This window comes from Macrosteles quadrilineatus, unplaced genomic scaffold (genome assembly GCF_028750875.1).
Source record: "Macrosteles quadrilineatus isolate MER2022 unplaced genomic scaffold, UCM_ALF_1.0 Scaffold_9__3_contigs__length_116548681, whole genome shotgun sequence".
Lineage (NCBI taxonomy): Eukaryota > Metazoa > Arthropoda > Insecta > Hemiptera > Cicadellidae > Macrosteles > Macrosteles quadrilineatus.
This window is the reverse complement of record NW_026542602.1, coordinates 58766815-58784826: the sequence shown is the minus strand read 5'-3', so window position 1 is coordinate 58784826 and position 18012 is coordinate 58766815. Positions and strand designations below refer to the sequence as shown.

Here is an 18012-nt window from a genome sequence, read left to right as displayed (position 1 = left end):
TTTCCTTGTAATTAACGAATTGGTCCAATCAGTACTGTGGATAGTCGTAGTACTCACTAGTGCCGATGTTAATCCACACCAGGGAGCATCGCATCCACAGTGCATGCTTATAAATAACCACAATTTGTGACCTCCTAGTAACTGGATTACAGGACAACACCACCGTACCAGTCATTTAATTATCTTTTTATAAGTATAATTTTACATTTCTTTAGTTACCTACCTATTGTCCCTCTACTATATCATAAGCTTTAAAATGACACCCCATTGAAGAATCAGTCAACTACAATAGAGGTTTTGTTAAACACTAACTTAGCGTCTTGTTTCCAGATGGGAGACATATTGGTCCCGGCTTTGGCTATTTCCTTCGCCATTAACTTCTGGTTTTCCACATTCCTTACAAGACAAGTGATTAGGTCACAGAACCAACCTCAGGATGAATCTCAAGTCAAGGAATAGTCTGAACTAATAAATAGCAAAAGCTTCTTGTTGTTTTACTTCACCTAAACATTTCCTTAAGAGTCCTTGGAGGCTATTGACCATCTTGGTTAATTTAAAACTGCTGAAGAGTTATTTATCGCCCAAAAATATTTTTTCAAACACCCAAAGGACTATAATTTAAATATCTAGGGAACATAGGGACATAAATGACTGTATTTTAACCTAAATATGAAAGTGGAATAGGTTTAATAAGAAGTGAGATGTCTTCGTCTTCCCTCGCTTTGTTAATGTTATTGACTTGATAGCTAGTCAGATATTAAAAGACCAATGATCAACGGTAGCTGATCGCAGCAGATTTCAACTATTAAAAAGCTACTAGCTTTTCTCATTGTCAAACTGACCTTCAAAACATTACTAGGTGAGCAATATAACTGTTCATACCACTCAGCATATACAATTATTAAAAACTGTCAAATTGAATTACATTTTTATTTAAAACAAAAAGTTAATGTTAATGCTTAACAAAAACCAAATAAAGACTGCCCTCTTGGTAAAATGACAGTTCAAAAAACGAATGCAAATCTTATGAAAAGATTCACAAAACACATGTTCTGAACTTGGTTATATTTGGTAAAATTGTGCATGGTAAGATTTAAGACATTTACAATAATTCGATTTAATGATATTTTCAAATTATGACAAGTAAAGTCCAAGTAATATAAAAGCGAAACGTGTTGAGAATGATCAAGGAACTGCAAGGTAAGTTAGGTAACTTATTTATAATTAGTATTTACAGTTCAGTTCCGATGCAACAATAGATTGCAACAATTTGCATAAAAAACCAAAGTTTACACAGGGTAAAAATAACACTTAAATAAACAGTAAAAATGTTTTTATTGTTTTATGGTCTACGTCCAAATGTCTGGGCCTGGGACTGGATGAGTTGAAGACCACCAATGTTGTTGAACTCCTGAAACGAAACAACAACAGTTACTAAATGTCCAACAGTGTTGTGTATTACTCACAAACCTATTATTACCAACACACCAGGTATAAAAGGAGGTTCAACTTAATTAAATGTTTCATATAAAAAAAAAACAAAAACAGTTTTAAGTAGTGATTCTGAGAAACATTGTCATTATTATACACATTTTATATGTCCCAAAAAAAGTCAGTAGGCCTAACTGTCAATTTCATCAACTTCATGAAACGCAAGAAAAATCATTTTAATTATATGTAGCTTCGCTTTTTTAAAATTTTACCAAACAACCAACACATTGTATTATACAAAAAGTTAAATTAAGAAATAATCAATTTAGTTATTTATTTTATTAGTGATGTAAGAGGAGAAGTATTTACCGAATAAATGAATTTACTTAATAAAACATAATAAGATACTATAACTGAAGGAAAAACTGACAACAAATACAAAAAATATTTATGCATAAATGAAAAGGATAATTACTGTTTACGATTAAACGGACAAAACAGTCTTGACTCTCATTATGCACAATCCATCAACATTATAATTAACAACTAACATTTGTAATCACACAAAACAAAGATTAAATATTTAGATTGCAATTTACCGTAATTGCTACTAAGGAGAACAGCAATTTCAGGGACAAAGTAAAATTAAACTCAGCACTAACTGCGGGCTATTAGTATTCACAAAGAAAATGAACACGGCGGACAGCTAATAACTAAACATGGCAGTTAGTGTTTAAACGTGTCGCGCCCATTCACGTCGGGTCGGCGATAAAGGTGTTTTTGTGCTGCACTGGATGGTAAACATGCGCTGTTAAACAGACAACCAATTTCGCTGATGTGATGACGACCCTGGGGAGAAAACCGTGTTTGAACAACATTCGCTCGCTTTTCACATAAAAACGACCCTTTATCCGAATGAATTAGAAAACACCGGCTGAAATTTCCTTCAACGTTGGCAATAAAGACAAAGCTGTTACGAGAATTACTCCATCTGGATTAGTGAGGCAATCCCTTCGAGGATTGCGGAGTTGGAATGTGCAATTACGTCTAAATCAACTTTTAACATCTTTCATAAAAGAGACATGGAGCTTTGTTGTAAACATTTGGTGTTATTATTGCACATTAATTTGAATAAAACATTTAGTTTAATTGACTATTTAATGATAAATATCAATTTCATTCAATATTTACCTATTAAAAAATAGTTGAGTAAAATATATAATTAAATGTTTTAAAATTGACAATCTAGGCCAATTTCATAGAATTAATAAAAATTGTTTAACTAGTAAGACTTGGTTAGAATTTGTGCAATTACCAACTTTTAATAAATTAATATGCATACAAAAATATTTTGAACTTTCTAAAAATTAAATTAATGATTTATTCATTGACAATAATTAACAGTAAGAAAGAGAACTTCTCCTGTGTTATATGCTATATTAATTGCTTTACCTGTGTATTTAACTTCTATTATTCTGGAAAGTTTCTCATAAAAAAACAGTTACATTCAAGTATGTGCTTATAGGTGTGCGGTTAACGGTTTTCACAAAATGTTGTGTTACTTATTAGCTTTATTAGATAGATGACACAATTTTCCAAATAAAACAGCTTTTAATAAAATATCTCTTAGGCCATCTAATCCATTCTTGACCGAAATATATTGTTATAGAGACAAATTTACCCCCAACAACTTTAGAAGTTAAACGTGACAAAACCTGTGTCGGAAAAAAGCTTGTTACATAATTATAAAAGAAAAATATAATGCAGAAATATATTTAACAATGCTAATCATGTCTCAAGACACTAGTTTTGTCGAATCTGCCATTGACCTGAGGTTGGTCTGTTTTTCATACATCAGGCTGGCATTTTAAATTTTCTACAATTTACATGTGTCACTAATTGTAGAACAAAGACAGTTGAATTTCATAATGCCTCTTTATTTTGATTATGGATTTGATAGCATGACCCTAAACTAGCAATTGTCACCAACTAGTAGGGCTGAAAGCAGACAAGGCATGGTAACTTTATGTATTTCAATTTCTCAGTCTTGATGCGAGAATGTTGTGTAAACAACTGAGTGTAACGCAAGACTCACCAGCATCTTCAACATCTCCTTGGTCTCAGAGTCGACCTCGATGAGATCTTGCTCCAGAGCAGACACCTCGGGGACGTAGTTGTCTCTCCTCTCTCTCTCCTCCTCCTGCAGCTTGATAGAGATACCTCTCACCTGTGAGTGACGCAGTCTCTTCATCAAGTGGGTGACGAACCTGTCAACATGAGCGTTATAGCAAAATACACCCTTTCAGATAGAAGATGGATATACAACAGTGTACAGTCAATGAATCATAGTGAAAGACAATTTTGTAATTTCAAAATTTTAAAATTACCTAATCCTACTGACAGGTCAATTACCACCAATTATGTCTTTAACCATTTTAAACCACAAATATAAACTTTTTTGTATGTATATGTATCTTGAAAAAGTCTAGATCTTCAACCACAGTACACTAAAGTTTTACTGTCTTCGGAAACAAGTAAGATATTTTAAAAACATTATGTGCGTTGAAAAGAAAACATTTAAATCGTTGAACAAGATTATCACATAGGCTATCCAAACACCACTAATAAATTGGGGAGGTTATTACCAATAGATTTTATCAATGTGACAATACCGCAACCCCTAGTCCTAGAATGAAGTAGGCCTAATGGGAAGAACGATTTTGGGCTTTGGCATAAGGTAATAGGGGGGAAAAAACTAATGATTTTGCAGGATTTGAAACTAGGCCACGTCATAAATCCTGTGCTCTAAAAAATAACTGTCTCCAAATTCCCAATCTCCCTCCGCAAAAGTCACGATTATTTTACTGGATCAGCACAACATGGGTGGGGGGGTGAGACTATCACAGCATTGTGACACAACACACTACACTGCCACTGTTGTACCATATCTGACATGAATGATAATTGCACAGTCGCTCTGTGATTTACGCTCCTGATTTGCATTTTGGATTCATTAGCTGCCAGTGTTTGCCTTAATTAAAAATAATCTACACCCCATCATCAAAGCGCTTTGTTGCGAGTTTATGTTGTCATCCGTCAACAGTCCCTCTTATTTTTCAACTGTATTTTAACTCGGAAAGGGACATATATTTGTCTACGTGGGAATATTAGAATTACCATTTTTTTGCTACTGTAATAAAAATCTGTTTATTTGGTGATTGATGAAATTTTTAGCGAATTTCCCTATAGGGAAGTAGCTATTACCGTAGGTGGCACGGTAAGACCTAGGCCCGGGACCGATATACTTTTTCATTTTGATGTCACCAGAGACCAAAAACACCATTTGTTACAATTTTAATACATATATTATGTGTGTTTGTAAACACAATAGCTTGAGTAATTTTGTCAACATTTGATTAAATTTGGTTTGAAGGTGAAAGGCAGGATAAACTTGAATGCATGATCGTACCATGGGAACACTGTTTTATGGGGGTTTTATGGGGTAAAAATTGGTTTTCTCATTTTTGACCCTCAAAACACAAATTTTCCCAATTTCTCTCTAGGCCTTGAGCTTACAAAAACAAATAATTCAGTATAACAAAGTGTTTTATACAGTTGTTGGTTACGGAAAAATTCAAAAAATTGTAATTTTAAAATTCGTACGTTATTTTTATTGAGAAAATTATAATAAAATTTTGTAGTTTGCTTGTTAATGGATATATTTTGTTAAAACTTGGCAAATTTATTCATTATATTCTAAGCCATTCATATTTTACTAAAAAACACACATTATTAGTTTCATTGTAGCAGTAAACCTAGGTACTTGTTAAACCTAATGTTATTTAAATAGATTTAATGGAAAATCAATTCAGGCAAATGGAAATCTGCTTAGACTGCAGGTGTGCTGCGGTGGGAATATTTTTTAATTCAATCGGTTTACACATTTTTTCTCTTGTCATATCTAAGAACATAAAATAACATTGTGGTCAAAATACACCTAGGTGAGCTAAAATGTAGTATTAGAGAAGATCAATGGCTAAAATATGTGATATGGCAATTTTAAAATACAAATATAGTCTGTGCTTATTTAAAATTATCTTCTTTAATATTATAATAGACAAATTTTAGATTTTAAGATAGTTTAATAATGCTTTTAATAGGCCCATGGATTCCAGGAAATGTAATTAAATAATCGGGCATCGCTTACTTACAACTATAATCGTTAATTTGTTAGCACTACGATTTCAGATGTTACCGCAAAACGTCAGCCTAGTTGCCGAGATGCATACAATCTTTGTGATATTATTTCTTTAAGAAACCACAAATAAAGAGATTGTCTATAGCCTACTGTATTTCCTGTTGTTTGGTGCTACACAGACAACAGAATAAGGAATCAACAATTTGCCGATTCTGCAGTAGGCATATTTAATTGATAACCTTTTTAAAACGTTTTTATTAGCTCGCTTTCTTGTCCGGTACAAATTTTGCAATCAATTTTATACTAACTTCCCGATGGGCTAGAGACTTGAAACTTGAAACATAGCTCACAAATGGAAGACAATGCAATATTATATCATTTAATTTCATATTTCCCTTGGGCTACGCCCCACGGGCTTGTTTTTATTAACTCGCTTTCTTGAAAATTTTGATACTTCCCGATGAGCTAGAGACTTGAAACTTGAAACATAGCTCACAAATGGATAACAATGCAATATTATATCATTTAATTTTCATATTTCCCTTGGGCTACGCCCCAATGAGCTTGTTTTTATTAGCTCACTTTCCTACAAATTTTGATATCAATTATAAACGAAGTTCCCGATGAGCTACAGACTTTAAATTTGAAACATAGCTCACAAGTGGATGACAATGCAATATTATAGCATTTAATTTTCACATTTCCCTTGGGCTACGCCCCACTGGCTTCCAATTTTTTTATGTTTACATTTTGAAAGAATGTAAATATATCAATTAATTAAAGTCAGCTGTAAATACTTAAATTTGACAGTTCAAAAAGCAGAGGTTAAGAGGTACAGGTTCTGCTCCCAAGAGATTCTTTATACAAACAAACATTTCAAATAAAGATAAACAATCTGATTGCATATATAAAGGTGTTTGTTAATAATTTCATTTGTTATTTATTAAGTATTCTATAAAGTTAACAATAAATTAAATAGGTTGATATATTTATAATTAGTAGGTAGGCCATACATTCAATCTAATACATAATTAGGCCTATATAAAAAAAGAAACTCAAATAAACCTTAGATTTCCCACATGCCTCTGTCCTAATCTGATATATATGCATGAAATAGATTTAACATCCACACACATTAAATACTAAAAAGTAGAAAATAATTTATAAATAAAAATTTTTTTTAAACAAAACGTTTTTAAATGCACTAAAAAGTAGAAAATAATGATAAATATGTGGAGAGGATAAATACTTGTAAGATTTAAAACGAAAAACGTGGGGTGCATGCAATTGATAATAATACATTAGTTCAATAGGTGAAGGTAATTGTAAATCATCTATTGCATGCACCCCACGTTTTTCGTTTTAAATCTTACAAGTATTTATCCTCTCCACATATTTATCATTATTTTCTACTTTTTAGTGCATTTAAAAACGTTTTGTTTAAAAAAAATTTTTATTTATAAATTATTGTGTTTTACAATGAATCTAACTAATATTATAAATGTGAAAGTTTGTGTGTTTGTTTGAAGTTCAATCACGCATTAACTACTGGACGGATTGGGCTGAAATTTTGCATGATTATACCTCATATTCCCGATTAACATATAGGCATATTCTTATCTCAAAAACCCTTTCGGGCTCCGCCCCAGTGGCTCTGAAGTTCCCCATGTTAACCTTATGAGCATTCATATTTAAAGGGAATTAAAGAATTTAGTCAGCTGTTTCAACTAAAAAAGTTGGTTCTATGATATGGAAAGTATTAAAAAGTTATGAGATTTACCAACAGGGTGCAGCACTATTATTTTTTTTTGCATTTATGAAAACAGCTTATTTGAACTAAGTAGCAACATAAAACAGTGATTGGCAATGAGAACTGTCAAAGTAGGATTGTTTACTGTTACGTTTACGTTTTTAATTGTATGAATAATTTGTGATGTTTTGCAAAGTTTTAATTATTTATTTTTCTCTATTGTTTAGGTGCAGTGGCAGAACATTATGGCTATGGTAGATGTGTAATACTATAGTATAGCGTAAATTTTATTATAGTAAACAATTTTGTTCAAATGTGTCCTACCCCATTGCAAAAGCTAAGTTAGAGTATAACACTGCAATAAACATTTTGCACTTATATGCCAACCCCGTACGAAGGACGGGTACTCAGCTAGTAATATAAGTAAATGTGTAAAAATGATTAGTTAATAATATTTTGTCTTTGAAATAAAAAACCTTGAAACAAAAAGTCTTTGACAGTGAAGCATAAAAAACTATAGCCTATAAAAAAGATATAAAAACCAAAATAATCTAAAATCTCTTTCAGTAAGAGGCCATCAGTGGGGCCTGCATTAAATTGTAAGCTGGACAGAAATGACGGGTAATCAAGACAACATAAAGGGCAACTCTGAAAGGGGAATGGGCAATCACCTGACATTGTACAGACAATGGTCCAACTCCAACACTGAGAAAACTTATCAACATGCAAACAACAACTGTTAATCAGAATCCTCTGTAATTATTGTGAGTGAAAAAAATTGTTGATCTAAAAACTGTTCTTGAGTTAACTGAAGTATTGATTGTGTGTTAAGTGGACAATGTTGATTGATCTGATTTTGTTTTTCTAATGTTGATTGGTTTGTTAAATGTTACATTCGGTCTTTTGAATAAATTGAGATTAATTACATTTTTAGATTCAAAGCTCAATTACCATACTCATATCCATTGAAAGTAATAAACAACCTATAAAACATTTTAAAATCAAAATTTTCTCCCCAAAAAAAAACTAAGTGATTCTGATGAAACAAGCATATAAAGCAAGTGTGCTTGATAATGATGCTTCTTGACGTAACGAGATCATAAAATTAAAAACACAATTGGGCCAGACATCATCGTGTTGATGAAACTCAAATGCAAATTTGTAAAATAAATTAGTACAGAGAGACTGTACAATTAACATCCGCGTCAGCTGCAACCCTCGAGCGGACAAAAACTGATATACTGTGATTGCCATTACTTCCTTCTCTGCCGCGTTTGTTGTGCTGTCACCGCCACGAGTTATTGAAGCAAACAAAAGCAAATGAGTGTCGGTAACGGTAGGCCTATTTAGTGCTTTGCAACAGAACGATACAAAATATTTTTGATGTTACAAAAGCGAACGGGTGGTAGTAACAGAATTTTAAAGCTTCGCAACAAAAAGGCACAAAATATTATTTATGGTAGGCCTATAACATTTTTTAGAACGTTTACATTAGTATAAAAAGGATATAAAGATGGGCTGGACCCTAGCCTACTTGGAAAAAATATTCTAGAGACAAAAATAGAGGTTAGCTATAATATTAAAAAAAAAATTAAAATTAGGCCTATTTAACATTACTGTAGCTTATTTTAATATTGGTTACTTGTATACTCTTGAATGTCAGGGTTTACCTTGTACAATTTCTATATAAAACAACAATTTGTGCAAACACTTAATTTTGTGCATGTAATTAATATATGGGTTACATTAAAGTCGATTTCATTGTAAGTAAATAGTTAGAAATTAATAAAAACTATACCAGGATTTCTTTTGGTAACACAGTAATGCTACCTAGAGGTCGTCTAGTGGATGAAAACTCGACCAATATATGTGAACAGGACCTCTACTTTCACCCTACTCTGTAAATAAAACATGTTATAGAAATTTCTTCCATTTGTTTTGATTTTATGTTTATATTTTATTGTTATTTTGTCAACAGTATGTCAACCCATCAGGCCCGTTATTTTTTTTTTATTTCAAATTATATACGTAGATTTCCCGACCCTGTGATGCACACGAGCTGAGAAAAAAAGTTTTAAAGAAACTTGCTTGCCTATTAGATTGTTAAACACGTTCGCTGCAGCCCATCAAATGGCAGGCGCAGCCCACAGCTTCGAACAAACCCGATTGCCGGGTAATTGACTTTCAAATTTCAGTATGACGAATAGCAAATAACGTTCGGTGATGTCCTGCTTTACGTCAAGAGTCGACGTAGTTCGCTAAACACCCACAGATAGCAGCACAGCTTGGAACGTAGCCGGTCCCATTGTACTGCCAATTGGAGGGAGAAAGATGGGACAATAAGTTGAATTTTAAGTTTGCCAGACGGAGATTTTATGGGGAAATTTCACTACCAACCTACACCACAACCAAAAGGAAGTCACACGCTAACGTGGTATAGGTCCGCATTTGACTGACGCCAGAGCAAAAACGAAGATATGCAAAAGGCATTGCCAAGCGCATCCGATCGGTTACGGCAGCATCTGAACACCGCTCGGATATGCCCGCAGTAAACGTGTTAATATGCTATGGAGCCGGAACACAACAAATTTAATTTCAAAGCATACCTTGCCAAAACATGATCTGTCAAGGGTTGTGGGCCTAATCATTTTTGTACAACTTAGTGATGTTAAAATATTTATCAAGTGACCAACTTATCACATTATGTTTAATATTATGAAATGTATCATGTCAAGAGATGCTTAGATTAAACCTCTTGGCAAAGCTAGATTTTAAGTAGAATGGCAGTTATATTGAAGGAAGTTGAACTGCGTTCTCCAGTGAACAACCGTTTCAAAAGGACTTTTCAGATAAAACGTGATGTTGAATATGTATTAGAAGTACAGAACAGGTTGGGAGGCATCCAGACATTGGAATCATGATGTCACATTGGCGAGGGAGTACGAGATGAGAAGGCCTTGATCTTGACTTAGTTATGTGGTGCACTGTATTAGGCCATGTTGCAACACCATTTTGTTGCCAGTTATCAGCACACTGATTTCATTAGAACCTAGTACGTTTTCAGTAACGGTTAATGTCTTAAAATCATCCAAAATGATATCCTCATGATATTTCAACCTCGATTATGTATGGCAGTTCTAGGGACCGAGAGGAAAACTCATAGAAAAAAGTATTTCAATTTAGTATGTTAAAAATCAGCTTGTTTCACCGTACACAAATTTTAATTGCATTGATATAATATAATATGACATATAATAGTCAAACACGAATGTTGTCACCAGAACTCCTACAAAATAACTGTTTATTTACATTACACGTTTGAAATATTAATCAGTAGAGTCCTGCGGTATCGAATTAACTGGGACCGATCCCTATCCGGACTAGCAGGAATTTGGAATAGGTGTGTTTATTTAATATTATCATTATCAACGTATTGTTGGCAGAGAATCCTTGCGATCGTGGTTGATGTTTGAGTAGCAATGATCACAAAGAACTTAGTGTTATGGCCGCAACCACGAGGGTCGAATCGATTAGGTCAATGAGGATATATAGGCCTAGGGGTTTGATTCTTGACTATTTTTTGCCTATCATAGTTTGAGTTAACTAATTTAACTACAAACCTTGGGGAAAATACCAAGCAGACAAGAAACCAGCCAACTCGACTCGCAAAACTAAAACGTTATTGGCCCAAAGCGAGTCAGTCTCAAGAAACTAACAAACCATAAGTGGAAGCTAGTACCTTATTTGAATTTCAAAATTGCAATTTCAGGAATTTTTGTTGGGGTAAACAAGTAATGCAGGGGTTGAAATAGTAAACGTCAGTAGTTACGAGACATTGATAGGTATTCATGGATATTCCTTAAATTCCTTTGCAGCTACCAAAGTCAGTTTAGTCTAAAGATTTATACTTTTAGTTAGAATTCAACCAGTTACTTACTTAACCTTTTCCGAGCGTTGGCCGTATACATACCACATCAACGACGCTAATAAATTCCAAATTGTGAGCGCTGGACGCATGCATCTCAATCTGAAGGTCACAAGCGTATGACGCTAGATACGTCAAAACATGTGAATGTTATTTCTGTATTTAAAAAATGTTGTTTCTGGGCCATCAACAGTTAGGTACCTTAAAGGGTCATCAATCAATCGGCCTATTATTGTTGCAACAAATTTTAACTTTTTGTGGTAAATTTCTGATTAATGGATTGGCATCACTGATCTAGTAACATCTGTTGTTTACAAAATCAGCTAGCTGAGTCGTCCTCATGTTATTGTTTTCCGCAGACAGTTCTCTTTACATTGTTCTTGAGTGAATTAAATCTAGTAAGATAAGATTAGCGGAATATTCAGGTGGTGGAGGTATCGGTAGACTATAAGTTAAGTATTTATTATATAAAAACAACTTTTTTGATCTAATACGGCCTCCACCATCCCCATAGCTGCCCTTACACCTCCTTTTTTAGTGAATTTCCCATATATGGAATAAGCTATAAACCGTAGGTCTGCTGGCAAGACCTAGACTCAGGACTAGTTTACTTTTTTTAGCGAATTTCTCCTATAGGGAATAAGCTATTACCGTAGTACTCATGGTAAGACCTGGACCCGGGACCGATTTACTTTTTCGTATTGAGGTCCCTAGAGACCAAAAATACCACCCGTTCAAATTCACATATATATATATATATATCTCTATATGTGTCCGTTAGCGCGATAACTCGAGCAAAAATCATCCGATTTTGATGAAATTTGGTACAAACGTGTAAACCTACGTTAATTCGAACGAGTTCGGGAACCAGCATGATCGGACTATGGGAACAGGGGTTTATGGGGTAAAAGTTGGTTTTTCCCATTTTTAACCCTTAAAACTTAAAATTTAGCAATTTCTTTCCAAACCATTTTGTAGAGCTTAAAAAACAAATAATTTAGTATATTGAAGCGTTATTATGCGCCTAATGGTTACAAAGAAAATTCAAAAAATCTGTAAATTTAAAATTCCTATGTTATTCTTATGGAGAATAAGTTAACTGTTATAGTTTGCTTGTTTATGAACATATTTTGATCAAATTTGGAAAATGCATTCATTTTATACTAGACTAAAAAATGTAATTACAAAAAAAATACCTTTTTACCCTCCCTGTTGCAGCAAACCTAAGTAGGCCTACTCGTTAAAATAATGTTATTTAGATAGGGAATAAATGTGATATTTTTAAGGAGACATTTTAGTGTAAATCCAGTCAGGCAAATGGAAATTCGCTTAGTCTGCAGGTTTGCTGCGGCGGGGGTATTTTGTTTTTGCAAATTTGTTTGTTTCATAATAGGCTAGATCAAGATTTCAATTAAAAAAAAAAAAAACACTCATTATTACATTCTCTGTAGCAGCCTAAGTACTTATCCCCAAAGCAGAACTTTTGAAAAAAAAAAAAATTCTGCAGGTTTACACGGTCTAAGTTGCGTGTAAATAAATGAACCGTGTGTGTCATAGTTTTTATGAATATTTGGAAATGAATAAGTTTTTAAACGCTCACCTGTTTAAAAACACCTAATGTTATTACATTCAATCGCTAGTAATTTTTTTATTTTATCTATACATTCTTACAATCGATCGATGCACTGAATATTGACATTGCACCTTTCGTTAATGCAATGCATGACATTTTGTAGCATTTGTGTTTGCAGAACAAAATAGGCTATAGTTGTAGACTCTCTACAGAAATATTTTCTGCAAAAAAAAATTCTAACTTTTAAAGTAGGTGCCGGTAGCATTTTCTGCAGAAACTTGTACAGGTTTTAAATGTAAGAAAGGAGCATGTGACCCTAACTTTGCCTGTAAAAATTAGTAATTTTTCATAAACAAAAATTTTTATTTGGCAGGCGGAGCTTACTACAGCCCTAGCTGTCTTTCTGAGACAATGTCAAACTATCGCCCATAGTTCTGCTTTATACTTATTAAAATTAATCTTGTTTGGATACAGAACAATTTTAAAGGAATATTTTACTAGAAATAGTCAGGTAAATAGAAATTTACAAAGTCTACAGATTTGTGGCGGTGGGAGAATTTAATAATTACAATACCTACCAAATAAGAATTTAAATTCTTAGGTGTAAATAAAACAAAAGAAAACTGTAATGACAGATTTTTCAGAACCCAAGTAGCCTACTTAATCTTTTCAGCACCATGGCCTAGGCCTATATCTCATTTCAACATAACTAATCATCTTAAAGATTAAACGCAATCGATACAAGATTTGAGTAAATTCCCCTTGCTCAAAATTTTTTTTTTTAATCTTCCCTGACTTGCGGTTTTTTAAGTTTTCCCTTACCCTATAGGCTACCTGTTTCACTGACTTTCCAGGTCCGTGGGAACCCTGCTTGGATTTAGATTGTTAAATAAAATATTTAGCCAACTCGACTCGCAAAATTAAAACCTCATTACCTCAAAGTGTTTTGTTTGACTTGGAAAACTAACACGGTCAAACGCGAGTCCAACTTACAGAACTAAACACCCCATTGGCCAAAGCAAGTCGGTCGTCTTAACTTAAGTATTAAGTCTGACTCATTGAGTTAACCACGAGTCTACTCGGAGAAACCTACTGCAATCAGTCCGAGTCTAGTTGGACTAGACTTGAGGGTACGATTCGAGCCAGGAAAGTACCGGTACTTGATTCGTCACATCACTAAGTTAAACCTATTAAGCCTAAATAAAATTTAGAGTTTTCTAATTCGCAGAGGACACGCGTCCGGTAACAGGACGTGGATTAGGCATCCGGCAGTTACTGTCATAACCTAACCTAACCAACCAAACTTGCTGATAATGAAAAAAATCAAATGAAGGTTCAATTCTCTTCATAACATAAAATTATAAATGCCAAAAACTCTAACAAAAGATGTACAGTTAAGAAGAAATTACATTCAAAGCAAACTGTGACAAAAAGTTAAATATGGGTTTCGAACCAGGGACCTCTTGGATATCAGCCGAGCACTCTATCCACTACACCTCAAACAACGCTGGCCGAACATCGTACCGTTGTGGTAATGGCGTTCCGAGACCCCACAACCCGGTACCGTCACTACCGGACACCTAATCCATGTCTGGTTACCGGACGCGTATCCTCTGTGTTCCTAATTTCTTACAATGCGAGGATTATATAGAGGAAATAAGACTAAGCCTAGCCAACATTGCTGATACAAATCTTACTTTGATGCTGTGGTTTCACAATAACTAAGTCTAAACTTAACTCCAAAACAGGCTACCTAAATAACTTTTACGTTGATTCACCATAATTTAAGTTACAAAAAACACTGCAAGTACTTAACTCTGAATTAAACTAAGTTAAAGATCTAAGCTTTGTAAGTACTACAAATTTTTATCTGTGACACTCAAGCTCAAGGTAACTTTCCTATAGCCTAATAACAAATCAGCTTCACTCAATGTTAAAGCCTAAAACAGAGGACTTAGAGCCAACTTACCCAGCAATTTTGTTGCGAAGAGGTTTTGTGGGAATGATAGCAATCTCTTCACATATCCTCTTGTTGGTGTGGAAATCTAATGTCAATCGAGTGTAGTATTTCTCGATGATTTCACGGGCTGCCTTCTTGACAGTTTTTGTCCTGACGCGACCCTAAACAAATAGTCAATAGCCTAAGACACTTAATAACTGGTATGCCTAAGTAAACAAGTAGCTAACTTAAGTTACCTAGAAGTAAACTTGGTAAACACAGAATTCGATAATAACATATTTCCTAGGTTCCCTGCACAAGTGCACTCGAATCTTGTTCAGAGCCAGTGTTGCCAATCCACTATGGCCCGATTACCCCCTCCAAAGCAAAGAATTACCCGCTTTTTATACAAATTACCCTCAACAAACCAAAAATTCCCTTTTAACACTCTTGCCTGTCTCTAAAAGTAACGAATAAAAACTCTGATAAATAAATTAGTTTTGAGTAATCCCACAAATTAAGATGTAGTAAAGAACTAAATATAGGACTTGAGACTTGTAATTAACCTTCATAATGAAATTTTCAATCTTACTGACCTTACAAAAATAATTTCATTAGTCCTACAATGATTTGGTTTTTTTTATGATAGCCTATGTCACTTGTTTAATAATGAGTAAGTACTGTTAAAAATTTTATTTTTTATTAGTTTTAGGGAGAAAATAGTTATTATAACCGATCAACATTATTATTCCCCTATTTTCTGTTAATCATCTTCTTTAGAAGTAGACTAGTACGGTATTTTCCTTCCACCATGGTATCAGCGTTGACTGTAGTATAGTGAGAAGTGAAGTGAAGTGAGAGTGAGATCAGGATCACGGATCAGGCATAGGGTACTCCAAAAAGGCGGCCGTGCTCCAATCCAAAAGAAAATACTACAAACAACCGTACTGACTGAAACTGAACCGAACCGAACCGACTGAACGCTGTAGCCTACTCGCATTGACTTTATATCTACACTACTAGTACTAGTGACTGAGTGAGAACTGAACCAAACTGATGAAGATTAAGAGAAGTAGTGTAAAACAATAAAAAGTCTGTGAAATAACTTTAATGGAAAAAAACACAGGGAAATATTTTTCTTCTAGTGAAATATAAGTAATAATACGAAAAACAAATAATATTTGATCAGTTGTCATTTACCCGCTTTTTACCCGCCTATTTGCCATTACCCGCAGCATTACCCCCAGGTATCTAAATTACCCGCTTTTCGGGTAATTACCCGCTTTTTGGCAACACTGTTCAGAGCCCAACTATTGTGGATAACGTCTCAGACTAGGCCTAACTTATAATGCAAGAGAGGCTAGCCATCCATTAAGTAGCACCTTAAGTTTACTTACCCACAAAAATGTAGAGGGGTTCTACATGAAGTGTTTTAAGATTAATTCTTCAATTCCAAATGCTAATGGCGTTAACATTAGCAACACCAAAAGAATTAGGCTGTAGATCAATTCATACATTTTCTAAGGCCATGTCTGTGGAAGAGCTAACCTAACAAACCTCAAACTATTTGCCTTCATGTGGCATATTAAGTTAGTAGCAATCTACATGTTGCTCGGATTGATAATTATGATAGAATAGATATGAGAAAGAGGTAATTGAAAGGATTGTTTATTTGCAAACATTGTGCTGAACTAGAAGTACTCGGTGTCATGAAAAGGAGGTTAGGTATTCTATTTTGTGTATCAGATAGTAAAACTGATGCTCCATGGTAAAATATGCTTAGAGAAAAGTGTAACCATGTATATTATAGTTAAAATTTTGCTATATTTGAAGGGATTTCATTAAACATTACAGATAAAAATAAATTATTGAATGAGAAATCTTACCATTGCGCTGAGGTGAACCGGAAACTTGCGACCAAAGAACAAGAAGATTAAGAAAGCGAAGCGATAACACAAAAAAATCACAATATAAAAGGCAAAGATGGCTGGAATGAGGAAATAATTTGCTATAAACTCAAAGACTACCAATTTAATGTGATCAATATAGCCAGTGAATATAGCATGTAACAAGAAAGGAATACTTCCTTTAACTTTACTATACTATGACTATACTTACATATTTCATATAGAATTATGTAAATAAGTAATTCTATTGGGTTACAATAGGTATTTTGAAGCACTGAACATAGAGGCACCATGGCAATTCTTGATTTACTTAAAAAAGAGGCAAACAGATATTTTTATGTTTACATTATGCTACCTGCATATTCGTGGCTCTGGAATGCACACGCACCGGTATTGCATTAAGAGAAGATACTAGGATTGCTCTCATAGAAGATAGAAATAACCCTGCAAGGATCCATATGATTAGGAGATGTAACGTTTCAAATACTTGCCTGCTTTGAGAGAATTGCACAAATGTCACCATACCTCATGAAGTTTGTTGTCTTACATTTTGTACAGTTAACATAATTATGAAATGTGTTGTTTTTTAACAAGTGTTCTACATTCAACTATCTCAAGACATTTCCAGAATTAGTGGTTCGTGCGTTTCGGTGTTTATGGCACGCCTTCATTTTCTACAAATATCAGGGAGTTTTTGAGAATGCATTCTGAAACTTTCATTAATATGACACTCTTATGTGAATAAGATATTTTCTTGTAAAACGAAAACGCAAAAAATACTTTATCCTTATTGGGCAATAATATATCCCGAGACGTTGCCAACCCAACAATCAATACAACAAGTGTGTCGTTTTAATTCCCAATAACAAAAGATGAATGTTATTTGTTTTACCCTTATCAAATCTATAAACTGTACCTATTCGACCAGTGATCGTTTCCAAATTGCGACTTAAATGTGAACTTAAGACTTTCTTTTTATTTTTTTATCAGTGGTCATCATCCGAATTTTCCCCTTTGTACTGACTGTGTTTAGGTCGTGGTTTGATTTTAACATATGCTATGATTCTTTGTTTTATTTACATTATCATCTTTATTTTGTAACCATCATGGCAATCCATAAGGCCAATGTTAAAATTAAAAAAAACTTTAAGTTACTTTTAAATTGTGATATTGTAATAGGTTTCGTCTTAAACCTTCTAAACTTCTATAAAAACATTTGACAAAACATCCTTAGTAAGTTGTGCTAGAATATGTTCAGCCGTTATTGAGTTAATGTGTTAGAAAGTTTG

The 18012-nt window shown here is 33.8% G+C and overlaps 1 protein-coding gene across 1 annotated transcript; it reads right to left on the bottom strand.

The window, feature by feature from the left end:
- Nucleotides 1-1316: 1316 nt before the first annotated feature.
- LOC129002818 (40S ribosomal protein S17) lies at nt 1317-16775 on the bottom strand. The gene is made up of 4 exons (XM_054430895.1): nt 16703-16775; nt 14847-14998; nt 3527-3698; nt 1317-1411 (listed from the first exon to the last, which is right to left on the bottom strand). The coding sequence occupies exons 1-4, from the start codon at nt 16703-16705 to the stop codon at nt 1343-1345; spliced, it is 396 nt and encodes a 131-aa protein (XP_054286870.1). The 5' UTR covers nt 16706-16775; the 3' UTR covers nt 1317-1342.
- Nucleotides 16776-18012: the final 1237 nt, after the last annotated feature.